The 17,592-nt window shown below is 33.6% G+C and overlaps 1 protein-coding gene and 1 long non-coding RNA gene across 2 annotated transcripts in view; one reads left to right on the top strand and one right to left on the bottom strand.

Moving 5' to 3' along the window:
* Positions 1-759: 759 nt before the first annotated feature.
* Osi20 (DUF1676 domain-containing protein Osi20) lies at positions 760-2,893 on the top strand. The gene is made up of 2 exons (XM_083043816.1): positions 760-1,473; positions 2,255-2,893. Exons 1-2 carry the CDS (start codon positions 918-920, stop codon positions 2,488-2,490), a joined length of 792 nt encoding a protein of 263 aa, XP_082899942.1. The 5' UTR covers positions 760-917; the 3' UTR covers positions 2,491-2,893.
* A 7,028-nt stretch (positions 2,894-9,921) lies between these two features.
* Positions 9,922-17,592, bottom strand: part of LOC145939572 (uncharacterized) — a 47,711-nt gene continuing 40,040 nt past the window's right edge. Inside the window, exon 5 of the long non-coding RNA XR_014425847.1 lies at positions 9,922-10,078. This is a non-coding gene — a long non-coding RNA (uncharacterized LOC145939572). The remainder of the gene's footprint in view (positions 10,079-17,592) is intronic.

Below are 17,592 nucleotides of genomic sequence, written 5' to 3'. Positions count from 1 at the left end.
TGTAAACATTTCATTAAAGAAAGAATATATATTATATTCAGCCATACAAAAATAAAATAATGTAATTTCGTATATATTTATAAATTTAGACTAAATTTCTATAAGAAAGAAAATAAAAATAGTACATAAACTTAGATCCATCTTTTCATAAACAAAAGATTTTATAGTTCCCTAACATTATAATAAAATTTACACATATTTCATTTCTTTCACAAACGTTGTAATTTATGGCGTTATATGCCAGATGTGCAACACCATAATTGCAACGCGTAAATCATTATAGTAATCAGAAAACAATGTAGATACGTAACGTAATATATAGAGGCATGTGCATCCTTTTAAATTGCCATACAGTGCTTGCGGTTTTCAAGAGTGTTATAGAAATGACAGTTACTCATTCTGTTAATCGTAATCATAGAAGGCATACAGGCCGCTGAACGGCAGTTTATGACGAGCCAAGTAAGAACTCAGGCGAAAAGAGATGCGAGACGCAAGTTCCGTTTCCCATATGCGCTGCATGCCATCGTGTACGACGTACGCGTCGTGCAACAATCAACACGTATTTACACGCGTGCGTACCTGTGCTTGAGTGAATGGACGCGAGGAGGAGGTTCGAGGGGGTTCGACAGAGAGGGTGACGGTACGACGCTCTATGCCAGTAAAATTTGAATAATTTCCCTTCGATCATAGATTCCCGGCATGCGTGGCCGCATAACATAGTTTCAAGGGGAACAAATTAAATAAAAGGGGCAGGCCACTCCTCTGTCAGTCGCAGTTCGATCATCGGTCGCTCGCACGGGTGGACGATCGATCGTTTTTTATTGACACGCGGACGGTGAGTGGAAATTACAAGAAATAGAAAAGGAGAAAAAATTTTTTTTTCTGTAAAACGTCGAAGAAAGGAAAAGGATCCCGATATGCGATTGATAGCATCGATAGGCGCGATCGTTCTGTTGGTTGGATGTTGCGCGGCCAATCAAGACTTGTTAACGAACTCCTTGAATGAGTGTGTAAAGGCGGAGTCATGGATATCCTGTCTGAAGCATCAATGTTTAAGTTATCTCGATGACAAGTTGGGAACTACCACGGAAGCGAGATCGCTCGAAACCGTCGACGAGGCGATTGTTGCCAGAACCGTCAAGTACATGAAGAGTTTCGATTATGGGGTCGATTTACCCCTTGTCGATGCTAGTTTAAAATACAGACCCAGCAGAAGTTTGATCGACCTTGACGTCGAATTCAAGAATAATGACGTAGCCACCAGTCAAGCTCGAGGACTTTTGAAGAAAAAGCTTTTACTACCGTTCTTGCTATTGCTGAAATTAAAGTTGAAGGCTCTAATGCCCATTTTTGTCGCCATTATTGGAATAAAGGCGTTAAAAGCTCTTGTCCTGTCGAAGCTCGCTATTCTCATTGTGATCGGATTTGTCGCTTTTCAGCTTTTCAAGAAAGGCGGCATGATGATGCCGATGGGTATGTACTCTTATATCACTAATGCTTTATATCGAGATAATTGTGTATTTTTAAAAATATCTCTAATGCTTTATATCGAGATAAATGTGTAATTTTTTATATTTATGTATGCTACAAATAGTAGCAACTATTTCACGCTACAATTTTTGCAATAATTTCACTTTCTCTATTTAATTTAATAAAAGTCGTGTTTAGTTTTCTCGTAAAAATATTTAATAATTTTTGAACAATTCCAATATTTAATATATTGAAGAAAAACCCCATGATCCCAATCCATTTCTGTTCAATTGTAAAGACGAATACATATTTTAGCTGTTAAATGCAAAAATATTTTACATATGTATTGTTATCTTTCTATACAATATACAGGGTGTTAAAAAAGTGGCGGATACGCTGTATAGAGGTGAATTCCTGAGGTTATTTGGAGACGATTTTTCCTCAGTGAAAATGTCGAGGCACCAATAATTTTCGAGTTATAAGTAATTGAAAATAAAGGGCTTTTCGTAAACTAAGTATTGTGGAATTAAAATATTAACAAAACTACATTCTTCAATTAATTTCAAGTCGACTTTAATTTAATAGAATTTTAATTTAAGGCTTAGTTACCAAGATATATGATGGCAAAAATTGGAAGCTTGCAAAAAATGATGACTTCTCTCGACATTTTGGTTGAGGAAAAATCGTCTCCAAATAACCTCAGGAATTCCTATACAGCGTATCCGCCACTTTTTTAACACCCGATATATATAATATGTAAAGTGAATTTTTTTTCCGATCGTAGGAATGTCCGTAGAACCGGCATCAACATATGGTGCTCCACCCTCGACGACGTCGAGCTACGATCCCGCCAATACATGGGACGGCAACGGCCCGTATTCCCGTGTTTGGATGCCGACCAATGGTGTGGAAGCCCAAAATCTTGCTTACAGTTATTATTCACCCGGTGGCAGCTCGAGTTCGTACAACTCGGCAAGTGCCCCTTCGTCATCCTCTTCAAGCAGCTCAACGAATTATTAAAATCGTTCTAATACCCGACTTCGATGTTGCGACGCATCGATCGCCCGATATTGCCCTCGAACGGATTCTCGATCACGTCGGCAAATAAGACACGACCAAAGAAACGCCAAATAATTACGAAGTAGATCGCGATCGATGCTGACAAGACGTCAGTTTTGTTATTGAGATAATGCATTTAAAGACTGTCGACTCTGCGTCGGCTATAATCGTATAGAATTATTTTGTCGATTTAACGAAACCTCCCTTCAGCTCGATATCGGATTGATTCGTCGAGAAATCAGTTGCGCTAAGTAAATTTTCAATAAAATTTAAGAATCTGAAATATTTTCCTTCTGGTCCATTGTCAATATTTGCAATACGCGAAAAAATTAAATCAAACTCTTTTAAAGAATTATTCACAAAATTGCAGTTTCTCTTTGAGTGTATATGCGCCACAAGATAATTAGCAATTATTATTATTGTTATATGCATAAGAAAGAAAAAATATTCGCGATGATTATGATAATCCTCAATATATCGCCGGATATATTTGCGAGACAACACGAAATTATCATTTCTTCGGCAATCTTTTTTTCATTTTCTTGTGTGTGACAAGATTATTTATTATTACTTATGTGTAATTGTTAATAAAATAATCTCTTGTAAAATAAATTTAAAAACTTTGTATATATACATATATATATTTATATATTTTCAATTTTAATATTTCTGTGAAATTTCTTTAATATCTTTAAATACTAAACAAATATGATAAATAATATAAGATTAAACATAAATAATTAAAAAATAATTATTTTCATTACTTTAAATTAATCTATAAGAGACCAGCTTACAAATTATTTTATTTAATATACATAATTTATATGTGCGCAGTATAGGTTCGCGGCAACAAAGTATCGATTTTTAATATTTTAAGGCGAGCCAAAAATTTATCGTGTGTATATTTAGATAGTACATTGTTTGCAGAATATTTTGGTACCAAGCAAACACCAGCGTACAAATTCTTTTATTTAATATACATAATTCATGTGTGCGTAGTATAGGGTCCGCGGCAACAAAGTATCGATTTTTAATATTTTAAGGCGAGCCAAAAATTTATCGTGTGTATATTTAGATAGTACATTGTTTGCAGAATATTTTGGTACCAAGCAAACACCAGCGTACACATTCTTTTATTTAATATACATAATTCATGTGTGCGTAGTATAGGGTCCGCGGCAACAAAGTATCGATTTTTAATATTATAAGGCGAGCCAAAAATTTATCGTGTGTATATTTAGATAGTACATTGTTTGCAGAATATTTCGGTACCAAGCAGACACTAGCGTACAGTTTCTTATATTTAATATCCACATTATAAACATGCGCTGCATAGTGTCCGCGGCGACTCAGTGTCGATTTTTAATATTTAAAGACTATCCAAAAATTCATTGCTCGTATATTTCGATGGATTTTTGGCTCGTCTTAAAATATTAATATCGACACTGTGGCCCATATACTGAATCTTCTTTTATCGATAAAAGAAAATCTGGAATATGGGCCTATGTTGCCACGAATCCTATGCGACGCATTCTTATATTACGTATATTAAATAAAAGAATTTGTACGCTCGTGTCTGCGTGGTACGAAAATATTCTGCAAACAATGTACTGTCAAAATATACAAGAGATGAATTTTTGGCTCGTCTTAAAATATTAAAAGGCGACACTATGTCGCCGCGGAACCTATGTGGCGCATTTTTATATTATGTATATTGAATAAAAGAATGTGTACGCTGACGTCTGCTTGGTACTAAAATATTCTGCAAACAATGTACTGTCGAAATATACAAGAGATGTGAATTTTCAAAATATACAGATAAATTTCAAAATATCTGCGCTTCCATTATATTCGCGCGTCCGTAAACATCCACCGCGAAGCACAGATATTTTGATCGAAAGATTCTTATAGAAAATTCTATTTTTTTGTGCGCGCGCGTTTGTGTTGTTCTAGTAAAAAAAAAAATACAATCTTGATAAATAATTAACGAGAAAGCTAACACGAAAATATCAAAATCCCAAAATTTTTGTTATTTGTGCTAAAAACAAGAAGTTTTTCAAAATAAGATCTAGAATATTTCATTATACAATAATATAAAACAGGTCATCAATGCGCTGTACTCTTGACTTTCATTGGCGATCCGTTTCAACTCATTGCGTTTCTTTTTCGAAGTATCGATAATCTGCAAACGGCGGCACGCGATATAGCACCATACGAATCGCGCGAAACGACGACGCTCACTGTCAGTCATATGGTGTTGTGAGTTGTGACATCGCGCGCAACCACGTGGTCGCGCGGCGTTATCGCGACTATGTGACTGAATGAGTTGTGCGTACGCGCTACTACTACCTATTCCATTCTCCGGCTCAATTGATGTCGCGCCATTCATTCATAAATCGAGCGATTTAATGAATTGATATAGGTTTACGGCCGGCAATAACCCCACAAAAAATCGACATAGCAATGCGCAAATGACAATGACAATGACAAAAATCTTTAAAATTTGCGATCGCGCATCCTCTCACGTGTTTCAGATGCGGCTGTCAGAATTTCTTATCTCTTAAATAAAGGAAAGAGATGTGTCCGAATACAATTAAATAATTTCTGTGTACTTAATTGGCATAATATTTAAAATTTATTATTAGTAATAAACATATTAAAACCAGTTATTCTTGATTCCTTATATGTAGATACTTAGATACTATATACATTATTGCGATAAATTAATTGTGGTTAATTGATTTGTAGCAAATAATTGTACAAGTAAATTATATATATATATATATATAATTTACTTGTAACAAATATTACTTTAATATGTTATAGTTCTTTTAACTCGATTAATATTTTTGACAGTTATCAGCTGATTTCTGTCAAAAAATATTAATCGAGTTTAAAGTATTATAACATTATTTACAACATTATTATTTTAATTTCTATAAGATGTTTTTATTTTAAAATTTAATTCATAAATTAACGATTTAATTAGCTGAGTTTTGTCAAAAAATATTAATCGAGGTTAAATAAACTTTATATTTTATTTTTTTTTAATATTATTTTATTTAATGCAAAATCGAAGAATAGCGCGTGCTTGGGTTGTTCTAGTTTTTTTTAAAAAAGGCTTTTTAAAATGTTAAGTCAATTCTCGCAAGTATTATTGCCTCTTTTCCGCGATGCTGATAAACTGTCTTGATACGTATTGTGCGTTATATTCGTAGCATCGAGAGGTTGTCGTCGCGAGGGTTAACAGTTTGATAATTAATCCAAAATAAAATAAAATAAAATAATAAGTTTTAAATATGTTATAATACTCTAAACTTGATTAATATTTGACAGTTATCAACTGATATGAATACGATATAAATATATGTGCTGATAAGAATTACTAAATTGCAATAGATATTTTATTGAATAGATTATTGCAATAGATATTTTATTGAATTACATATATTTATTGTTGTAAAATTATGTTTAAAACTGTAAGTTCTTCAGTTGATAGTACTGTTATATTATGAACAACTGAAGAGAACAGTGTGAGATGGCGCTTAAGATCTAAAGAAATCACAAGTGATCCATGGATCTACCTTCTTTATCGATAGTTATAACTTAATCCTGTTATAAATCATTTAACGCGTACTTTGTAAAAAAAACAACTTAAAAATTTTAATTAAACGTTACATTATTATGTTATAAATGTGAATTATACTGTTATAATTTGTATTTTATGTAATTGTTAAATTATGCATAATCTCAAGTTTATTGGGTTTTTTGAACATGATAAAAATGATATCGCGTAATCGATTTTTATAAAAAAAAATCTTCATGATATAACAGACAGAAAAATTATTTCATGCTGCTAATCTAACAAGGTTGTAAGGTATAGGTTTTTTTTTTGAATAATTAATTAGTAATTAGAATATTCAAAGTAGCAAACATGTTGCGTATTTACATAATCTTTGTCGTACTATCATAATTAATTATGTATAATTTATTTTCCACAGTATTGCAAAATATATCTTTATGTTTTAAGCAGACTTCAATTCTCTATTATTTAATCCGATCAATATATTTTTTATTCACACAGAAGTTTCTTTTGGCTGTCTTTAACAACACCCATTTTAAGCATTTTTTTCGTCAAAAACGATGTCCTTTCACTTTTTCCTTATTTCAGTATAATAGGAAAAAACTGCACTCTAATAAAAAATGTATACAATAAAATTTATATTTTGTAAGCAATACAGGTAATATAATGAAAGAATTTAGAGCAGTTGTTGAAAGGTCAAAAATATTTGGACAGTATAAGAAAAGGGATAATTCTTTCTTTATCTTTAAATTTGTCGACTATTCATTTTACAATCGTTAAATTTAGACTAGAACGGATGTGTAAAACAAATAATAGCCGATTGTACAGAGAATTTTTTTTCTTTCCTAATTTTTTTTTTAAGAAAAAAACTGTCCTGCATTTTTTGCCGTGTCATCGTTGTATCACATTTAAAATAAGTAAAAGCAATCAGTGAAAGCGGAGAGAATTCGTATCAGCCTGATTAATCAAAAGCGCGATTTCTCTTCGCTCGCAAACGCTTAAAGATCTATAGACTCAAACAGCAGGATGCGCATCTACTTTGCTTACGATCCCTTTTTACATAAGTAATTTGCTTCCGCGCACGCCAATATCCTGCGGCGAGTAGGGCACATATATTCTTTAGAAAGTGTGTTTATCGCATCTACAAGATCATGCACGATTGTATGTGAAACCTTCCATTACACGCTAACAATGTTGCTGAAAGTACTTATATTATTTTAATAATTGCATAGAATGGATCTACGGTGTTGAATGGTATTTCCGGGTACCCGCATATACGAACTATACGACGATTACGTATTAGAAAGAATTGCTCGCATAGTGATCAAGTCATACGCGCAATGATTGGTACCATTAGATTGGTACCATTAGATTACGACTTTCTATCAAATACACACCTTTGATTGCATTTCCGTGTCGTAAAACATAATCGATTTTTCTCCATCTCGTTAGATAATGTGTGTATGTAGTGTGTATGTGTATATAGTGTAGAAAAAATTAAGCAGCCAGAAAAATCGGTCTTAATTAACGGATAATCATTTCTTGCGAATCATATACTTGTCTATATGTTGCATTATATTTTTGCCAAATTATTTACTCAAATAATTAAAATCAATTTAATATAAAAATAAAATTAATTAAGTTTATAATAAAGTAAAGAAAAGAAAATTAATTAATTAATTGAAATAAGTCATAACTGATTTAATTTGACATAAATAATTTATATCGTGCACATTCTTTCTTTCTTCTTAGGTACGATAAAATAAATTTTTTCTATTTTTTTCTATAAAATAAATTTGCCCATTGATTATCCGCCTTGAAACTTGTACATGATAAATGCGTTATATACCTGTCAGCAGGGCATATTTTCCTTAACCCTTCCCAGAAAATATCCTGTTCCCGGCGCAATCGCCCTTATTATGACCCGAAACTCTCCGAAGAAAGCGATCTCAAGATTCTTTTGTGTGACCACATTCTCACGGTCGGCCAGAACCGCGCTCAATCTTTCTCGGTTCATACCCGACTCATTTACGATTCCGAATTACGCAGATCTGTGAATAACAACGTGGCTAATCATATTGCATAGTTTTGCGAGGGATCTGATTACGTCAATTAAGACTGATTTTTGCACGATTGATTTTTCCAGCTGCTAAATTTTTTTACACCGCTGAAAAAAAGGGAGATTAGGAGAGAAGAGGAAGCGAGAGAGAAGAAACGCGCTCCAGTTTCGCGGGCGATTTGCAATTTATGGGAGCGCTTTTCTCACGCGAGAAAACCACACCGGCGGGAAACGCAGCAGATACTTAACGATGGCATTCACTTCGATACGCGTTGCGCGATGCATCGTTGTGCATGAAGTATTCGCGCGCAGCCTCTGCAAGATTTATACAATTAAATTCTCTCCCGATTTCTTTGGGAGTTCTATTGTTCTAGGATTGAAAACATTAGGAAGAGACGCATACACGTTATGCAGGTGATCAAACTGATTGATCTAGACGAGCATGTCTGCATATCGCAGACGACGCTTAAGCGATCACTCTCACAGGATATGTTACTTCCTGCATTCGTATTCCCTGTTTCTGGTATATGGACAGTCGGGCCGAGCAACTGAAAAACTGCCTGCGTTTGTCGAACCATCGTCAAGCTGCGTGGGTTCTTTCTCTCTTTCCCCCTTCTATACCCTCTGTTTCCCTTTTTATATGGCTTCTATTAAAAAAGCTCGTATATATATATAAAACTGACGATCTTTTGTGAGAAGTATATATACAGCGTGCAACGAGGGTGTCGAGTGCGGAAGAGAAGAGGACGATACATACACACACGCGATAGATGCAATGTGCAGCGTAGGCGCCTGTTACACAACCGGAAGCGAGACTACAGGGCGGAATAAGAAAGTTTGTGTGGATTAGCTCGGGTATACGGGACCGCACTTCGATTATATTCGTCTCTCTCTTTCTCTCGCGCCTCCCACTTCTCTTTCCTCTTGATTATGTAACGCGAAATTGATACTCGATGCCTCTCGACACTCGGCAAATGCATTAGGTATGCAGCATTATGTAGTTTGTCGGTGAATTTTCCAATTTTGTACATGCTCGTTTAGCTCGTTCGTTAAACAATGTGTTTTTTATAGAAAATATGTTTATAATGCGCGTGACTGATTGAATTTTAATTAGGCGTGTAAATTTCACGTGTATCTGCTGCATATCAAAGAAGCCTGGTTTTATAATTATCATAATTATACAACTAGTTTAAATAATATTATTCTTTTGTACAACACGGTAATATTTAATCGCGTGATGTGACATTTAATAGTACATATGCGAATTAATGCCGCGAATTTTTCTTAATAGACGCCTTTTAATGTTATTCTTTCGCAGAAATGTTCTATAAGTCAGGAACAGTTACATCTAACATGACCTTCGACATAGCAAGTAAATCGTAATCGACTGCAACATTGTCTAGATATTTTCTACTTTACTCTAGTGACAATTATAATTTCTATTTTTATTTCAAAATATATGATATATTAGGAATATTGACTCTTGTATTTTGTTTCATTTAGGAAGAATTTTTTAGAATTTTTTTAGAACTTTCATCATATATATCATATTTAAATCTATATTAATCGAATAAAGTATGAGAATTATAAATTATCGTTCCGTTGCGATGTATTTACAAGCGATATTTATTTCTTTATGTATTTTTTCTTATACACATTTTTATATTTATTCTTATATTATACATTATATATTTTTCATAATTAAATATAATTTCGCATTGTGAGAAATATAGAACTTCGATTTTCGAAAAGAAATAGAAGAATTTTCCTAGAGTTTAAACCATATTCTTTCGTTTTATAAAAAGTTTTAGTCATAAAATAAACAATTTCTCACTCACCGACACGTACAATAGCGGAGTTGCACTCCCGACACGACGCATAAATCGCACTGTGTATCGCAATGCTACCTGTAACAAATAAAATATATACACATATTAGAATAATCTTATTATTTCGCATTATAACGTACACAATATAAATATGTAAGCTAAAATATTTAATTAGCAAATTTTCGCTTTATTAATATTTTTTGACAGAAATCAGCTGATTAAAGCGTTAATTTGTGCAAATTAATTTTTAAAATAATAATATGTTATAAAAATTAAAATAATATGTTTTAAATAATATGTTATGATACTTGAAACTCGATTAATATTTTTGACAGTTATCAGCTGATTTCTGTCAAAAAATATTAATCGAGAATAAGATATTATAATATATTATTTACAACATATTACTATTTTAATTTTTTAACATATTATTATTTTAAAATTTAATTAGCAAATTAATGCTTTAATCAGCTAATTTCTGTGAAAAAATTTAATCGAGTTTAAACAAACTTTATATTATTTTTTTATATCATTTTTTTTAACATAAAACCGAAGAAGTGCGCGCTTGTGTTGTTCTAGTGTCTATCTGTCATCGATTTTTTTATCGCGCATACGTGATTTATGTCTCAATTGAGTTATCTATTTATTTCATTCATTTTTATTACTTGTACATTTATTTCATTCATTTTTAGTTACTCACACACGCGATTATAACGTTGGTGTAGTTTCTATTGTTCCTTTTATTTAAATAATTAAAACAAGAGACACTCAGAGAGAGTCTTTTATATAAATCGTATATATATAAAAGTGTTTCTTTATTTTATTTAAAAGATTCATTTTTAAGAATTTATAAATTCAGATATTTTTTGTGTACTTGATTGTATTATATTTTATTTCTTATATAGAGAGAAAGGTTTTATCATTAAACCTATATTATCTAGATTTTGAATTTTATTATTTAATAGTTAAGGTGTCTAATATTGGACTAATATATAATATTTTATCAACAATGTGGAATCTCATGTCTCTTAAAAAAACAAAATAATCAAATATCAGATATTAACGCTTTTAAAGTTTTATAACATTTTATTTTAAATAATTTTTATATTGTAAAAAGAAACGTTAGAAAGTCAGCTTGCAAATAAAGCAAAGTAGATATAATATGTGTGTATAGAGAAACATTATGCGGTTTCTCCGGATAATATTATTGCAATTACATAGTACAGAACGACATTTAATCCCGGTACGACGTGGCATTTCGTGCGTCCAACAGTGAATTTTTCTCTAAGAGAAAAACACTTTCGAACGTGTTTCTTTCATGCCACGTAACAGGTGCAGCAAAATTGGCCGTCGACTTCACGGCCAATATTTCGCCCGCTAGATCTAATACCGCCGATAGCAAACTGAAGAGAGAGAGAGAGAGAGAGAGAAAGCTTGAAACAGGACGAGTGTGTCTGGATAGTGGGATCTGTGAAAGAAAGGTGCACATCTTTCAAGAGACAGGTAAAAGTGGACGAGAGCGATTTAAGTTATTTATTTTGGCAGCCGCTAACGATTCTATTCTCTTTCGATGCATCTCTTCGTGCATCAATAAATTTTGGGCCGAAGGGTTGGTCATAAAGAGCGTGCAATCTCTCTCCCCCAAAGGCTCTCTCGTGTTTTTACAAATAGCACGGTGGGATGAAAACGCGTGTCAATTTTCTCGAAGGTTTCCCGAGCAAAGTCACGATCGCTATCTGAATGGAGATGGACGATGGATGCGCGAGAATTCAAAATGAGCGGTACATTGTTGTTCGGACGACTTCCCTCATCAGGACCGCGCGCGATTAGTATCGAAAGCGGTCGACACAAAATTTACTTGCTCCTTGATATAAGTAACGACCTTAGCACACGAGCAAACGAGCAAACCGCCTAAATGCACTCTATCTCGCAGTGAAAAGGAGCGCCTTGTCGGCGTCGTCCTTGCCGCGAAAAAGAACAGCGATGCAGGCTGCTCGATTCTTTCTCTAGATTCGATTCTCTTATGCCTTTTGTCGGGTCCTTCTTTCAAATGAACGCGCCGTGAGTTATTGAGTCGATGGAATTTTTCACGAAGGTCTATCATGACCTTCGATTTACGTAATTAAATTGGTGCGATCGAAAAATCTGCGAATGAAATTATAATATGTTTATCGTTTGATTTATTTCCAATAATTAATTACCATAGAGCTAGAATATAAAAATCGCTGGAGAAGAAAAATTAAAGTAGTGTGTACAAATTTCATAGAAGAATTATTTCGTTTATAAATATCATTAAACAAACAAGCGCACAAAGGGCGAACGAATCGGCGCCGAAATGAATTAATGAATGACCATCGATGCCTCCCGCTAATCGGGAATGTCTAGACGCGGCGATACGCACGATTAGGGATGACCGTGTATTTGCGCCACCGGCCGATCAATGGACTTCGTGTTTGCTACATGTAATCTCTTATTCTCTCCTCCCTCCTTCCGTGGACCACCAGGGTAATATACGGGAGTCCATGGGCTCGGTTCATCGAGTTCAACTCGACTTTGACGAACGCGCGTCGATCCCCGGTCCCATGTTCGCCGATGATAAATTACGAATCGTAAGTGAATCTTCATCGTGAATGCATCGCTCTAGTTGGTCGGGCAAATTAATCGGACGAATAAATCGCGAACTGTTATTTAAAGAAGGCGCTCGCGCGGACGTCTTCATTTGTGATCCGGAAGAAGATCTGAGATCGTTCTCTCTCGTTGCGAGATGATGGGGATCGAGAATACGTTGCACTCGGACGGCCGATTATTTTGTTCGCCACGTTTTCTATAATTGTGACGCGCGCAAATTAGTAAGGGATATTAAACGGCATGAGATCACTGTACAATATCGCTCGTATCTTGACGATTAAAACGCGCATCGCGCTCGTGCATCGGTGCGTCATGAAATGTCGAGGTGCTTAGGAGGTACTGGAGGATTCCTCCGTTTATCCGCATATTTTCAAGGGTCAGTGAGCCCGCTCGCGGCGCGCATCCGTCGCATATTATCTGCGGTTTAGACAGTGGAGAAAGAGAGGGAATAAAAATACGAGCGAATATCGTAAGAGAGAGAAAGATAGACACAGAGATCCGTGCAACAATTAGTTTTATCTTTCTATCAATTGATTCGGTGATAGAATTGCCATCTTATGAGGCAGCAGATGCGAGCAGCAACCTTTGAGCCTTCTTCGTCGTCCTCGCTCTTCGAGGATTCGAAAGGAGGATTCCTACGTGGTGCCGTCACGGATTTTATACATTCCTGCATTCGGACGCGGTAGGAGGCTTCCTTAAAACCGAAAGTGATACGAAAGACACTCATTAGTTGTTCGAGGGAAGATAAATGAGTTGCGGTTACATTAATGTTTTATTGTGAATAAAGAGAAAATAAGGAATTAGAAGAGATTTTAGATCATATATCAAAGATGAAATACGTTCTAATCCCGCATTTTCAGAAGAAAGCAATTTGAAGATATGGCGATAATATAAAATTTTTATTCAAAAAATATTTAAATATAAATTGCACATAAAGCGTAAAATTGTGTGTTGCATATAAAAATAATTTGACATCAATAAATCCATAATAAACATCTCTATTTAATAATTGTGATATATTGTAATAGAAGAAACCGGAGAGAATAAATCTTCTTCAAGCGACACGTGTTCATTTCCTTTAGATGTATATTCAGAAATAAGGATGTGTTTATTATGAAAATTTTATTTATATTTCATTCGTGAAATAATGTCATCGTTTATGCGAATCGAAAGAAAATACTGATGTATCAAACTGATGAATACAGTGTGCAAGTTGTGAAATCCGGTTTTAACCACACGCGTGTAATTATTACGAATTAACATAAGGCGCGTGCCATATTTGGATGAGACGCATAAGATGATGTTTTAATATTGATCAACATCCTTCACGTCAGCTATCTCGCAACTTCGTGGCCATGAGCGTCGATTGAGACCCTCGGATTAATGTAATCGACGCATATATACCGCTTTAGAATATTACGCTGTCATTATTTGTTTGCGTTTCGCTAATTTAGTATATTCGTTGTCGCGTTAAATATAATTAATCCTGTTTCATTATTCAAATCATAAATTTTTTATTTATATAAAAATCGTTTTTTTTATAAAAACTTCATATATCCATATATTATATCCACGTTTTTATATTCTTTCATTATTAATGATGGATTGTTGATTTCTATAGGTATATCTAAATTATATCGAATGAAAGTAAATCGATTAGACAACGCGAAGCGCTGCAGAGAACTAAAAAGTTTCACAGCGTTTAAGACATTTTCAAGACGATTGATTCTTGGAGCAGGAAGTGACGAGGAGCACACAGCTGGCGAAATTTCAGGCACCTGGTGAAGGAAGAGTAGTCTCTTTCTCGAGTGGTCTGGCCGCGATCTGGAAGAAGCGGTTTGTGTAAGGAGGCGGCGGTGGAAGAAGTTGAAAAAAATCGATGATCCCCCCTTGAATCTGGGGATAGGGGCGATGCGTGGACCAGCGGAGAAAGCAGAGAAAGAGGTTGCCAGGAATTGGATCAGAGAAAGGTGCTTTCCAAATGGCTCGCGATTAACTGGTATGCGGAAGGGTTGAGGGTACCGCCGAATCTTTTTTTTTTCTTTTTCATCACGGTTTTTTAATCCTCTACCACGGTGCGAGGGGCGGTTACGATAGTCCCGTTAGGTCAGCTCGTCGGCAAGCTGCCCCTTAAGCGACGACGGCGCGTTCCGTTTTTTTCTTTCTCCCACCTCTTCACAACCCTCGTCTAACTGTGGTCTCCGCGTGTAATCTACGCGCAGCTTCCGCGTTTCGGAAACGGGGATCGTTTCCAAGGACTCGATCGTTCTCACAGTTGTCTTCGATGACGAGAGAACCGCTTCTTCTATACAAAGAGATTCGATATAGCAATATACTTATGATATACCACAGTTATCAATAATATCAAATTGTAGATATGCAATATTTTTTAAAGAATGTTTTTTGTCATTATGCATATTTTTAAAAATCTCTTTTAAAATTTAAATTACATTCTAAACTTTGGTGTAAAATTATCTTTATTTAAAATTATCTATTAAAGAATCTATTATTTTCAATAAGTTCTGTTATACTTATAAATAATTTAAATATATAAATAATAATAATTTAAAGACATCTACTAAATGCATAATGAAACAGTTTCTCTCAACGAGTCCATAATATCAATTACACGAACTGATATGTTTCAATCAAAGATTGCTCGCTTGCGGCATAACGTTAACATCAAATAAGACATTAATAAAGAACAAAAAAATGCAAAAAACAATTAATATACGAGAAACTAATTTACTATATTGTATTCGATGATACTCGTATTTCGATGTGTCTGGGAAATCATGTTTTTTATGACTATCTATTCATATTACGTTTGAGAACAGAGTGTAAAGTTGACATTAGAGCGTTTAGTACAATTATGTAAAAAATAATTTCCAGTGATTCTAATTAACATTCTTGGGTTATACCTGTTTATGCTTACTTTAAGAAAAATTTTAATTTAGGCAACAAGAATCTCGATTCCAGTTCCTCAAGTCTTGATTAAAGTAGAAAAGGCTTTGCATTAGGTTTTTGAATTTTACAATGCTCTGTAAATGTGTTTAATGTTATTATTTAGATAATACAAATAACGTCATTTCTATAATACATTTATCAGTGTATTATACAGAATTAGGAAAAGTGAGTCGCGTGCTCGTTGTTACGTGCTATGTTGTTAAATTTTTCTTGAAACAACTAGATAAAATTGTCATGCTAGATTTTACAAGAATGAAAATGTTTGTGCGCATAATACTAATGAAGACATAGACATTATAATAACTGCAAGTTCTAGGCAAGAAAGGAACACCCAATGCGCTATTCAAAGGAACACAAAAGTTTTCAGGTTAAAATGAAAATGCTATAAAATCATCATATTGTGGAAGTATTTGACCGCCGTCAATGCAAGCACATTGTCCACAAATACTTGCGTATGTGTGTGTGTGTGTGTGTGCGCGCGCGCGCGACAATTGGTTATTGTTTTGTTCTCGTCTTGACAAATTAATCTCCTGGAGTGAACAAATTTCAAAAAATCTTTTCGCAAAAGCTACAAATTTTACGATATTCTAAAAAGTTGTAAAATTAGTTTTTTGAAAAAGATTGAAATTTATTTATATAAATTATTTTTCTTCGACAAACGTGCAATCCATTTTCATGCATTTCAAAACGGCGGTCAAACTTATCCATAATACTGATAATTTTATAATGTATTCGTTTTGACGACTTTGAAAACTTTTGAATTCTTTGAAATTAATTTAGTGATCAATTTATAGCTATCTTTTTAATGAAATTCTTAATGTTTTATAACTGAGATTACATTATTTTCTATATAAATATCATATATCTAATATGTAAGCTTCATATGATTAATCCTCTAGAACTAAAATTAAAAAATTTACAAAAGATAGAAATTTACAATGATTGATCAGTGTTTGGGTACTTATATATTTTTATGTAGTTGCTCCCCATATATCTTTCTTTATTACTATAGCTATAAATGACACTGTGTGTGAGGCAACAAATCAACTAGAACAAAAAGTTCATTTATCTTATAAACTATTCGTTCATGCAGAATTTTCTTTGAGAAAAAAGAGAGCGACGCAATGGTCGCTCAAAAATGTACAAGGTTGAACCGTAATTTAATAATTTTGCAAATTTTGTTGCTTTAGAATATTTTTTCTCTTTATAATAATTTATGCGTTTACGATACTTCTCGCTGTTTTTCGAGGTCATGAGATCGTCTAAGATTTTTTCTTTATGGGATCTTATAATGGTATCATGAAAAAATCAAGTTTAACTGATGCGGCTTAAAAGTAGATCATATATTATATCATGAGAAAAAACGAGACCGAACGTGAAATATGTGTAAAGAAATGGAGCATGACCGTGAACGTGAATTATATAGAAACACAGCATGACCACAAACGAAAAAACGATTCTAGCTAGGATATTGATTCACTTAAGGTCAAGACATACTGTGACTAATTGAATTTGTAATAACTCTCGTATAATATATTGAGATTTATCTGTGAATATATTTGTCTTTAATTCTTCTATAAAATTAATAAATTCTTAACTATTAATTTTCTTAGCTTATTGTTAGTGCACGTACATTAAGACTTTATAGAAACTTTTATAAGTTAGAATATAATTGTGATAAATTTTATACTTGCTGCTTAAGATTACAATAAAAACAATTTACATAAACATGCAATTATGCAGTGTATAGAGAGATCCATTAATAAAATACAAATATATCTGAGCGAAGTAATCGTTTCTCATCGCGATTGAGAAAAAACTTTATTATCCTGTAATCATAGTTTCTTTGTAAAAAGTACTGCAAGTGACCTCGACTTTGGCTGCTCAACAATCGTGCATTACTGCATTCTGTACGACGATTATGACTAATTTTATACTAGCTATTTGAAGAGATCTGCTTCTAAATAATGCTGTAAAATATATTACAAACAATTGCA

Source organism: Prenolepis imparis, unplaced genomic scaffold (assembly GCF_030444845.1).
Source record: "Prenolepis imparis isolate NDT839.2.m4 unplaced genomic scaffold, iyPreImpa1.0 SCAF_8, whole genome shotgun sequence".
NCBI classification, from domain to species: Eukaryota; Metazoa; Arthropoda; class Insecta; order Hymenoptera; family Formicidae; genus Prenolepis; species Prenolepis imparis.
Note: the sequence above shows the minus strand (reverse complement) of the source record. Positions and strands in the feature narration are given on the sequence as shown.

Coding starts and splice junctions, on each gene's coding strand:
- Osi20 (XM_083043816.1), top strand. CDS start 918: ATGCGATTGATAGCATCGATAGGCGCGATCGTTCTGTTGGTTGGATGT. Junction 1,474..2,254: donor CGGCATGATGATGCCGATGG/GTATGTACTCTT, acceptor TTCCGATCGTAG/GAATGTCCGTAGAACCGGCA.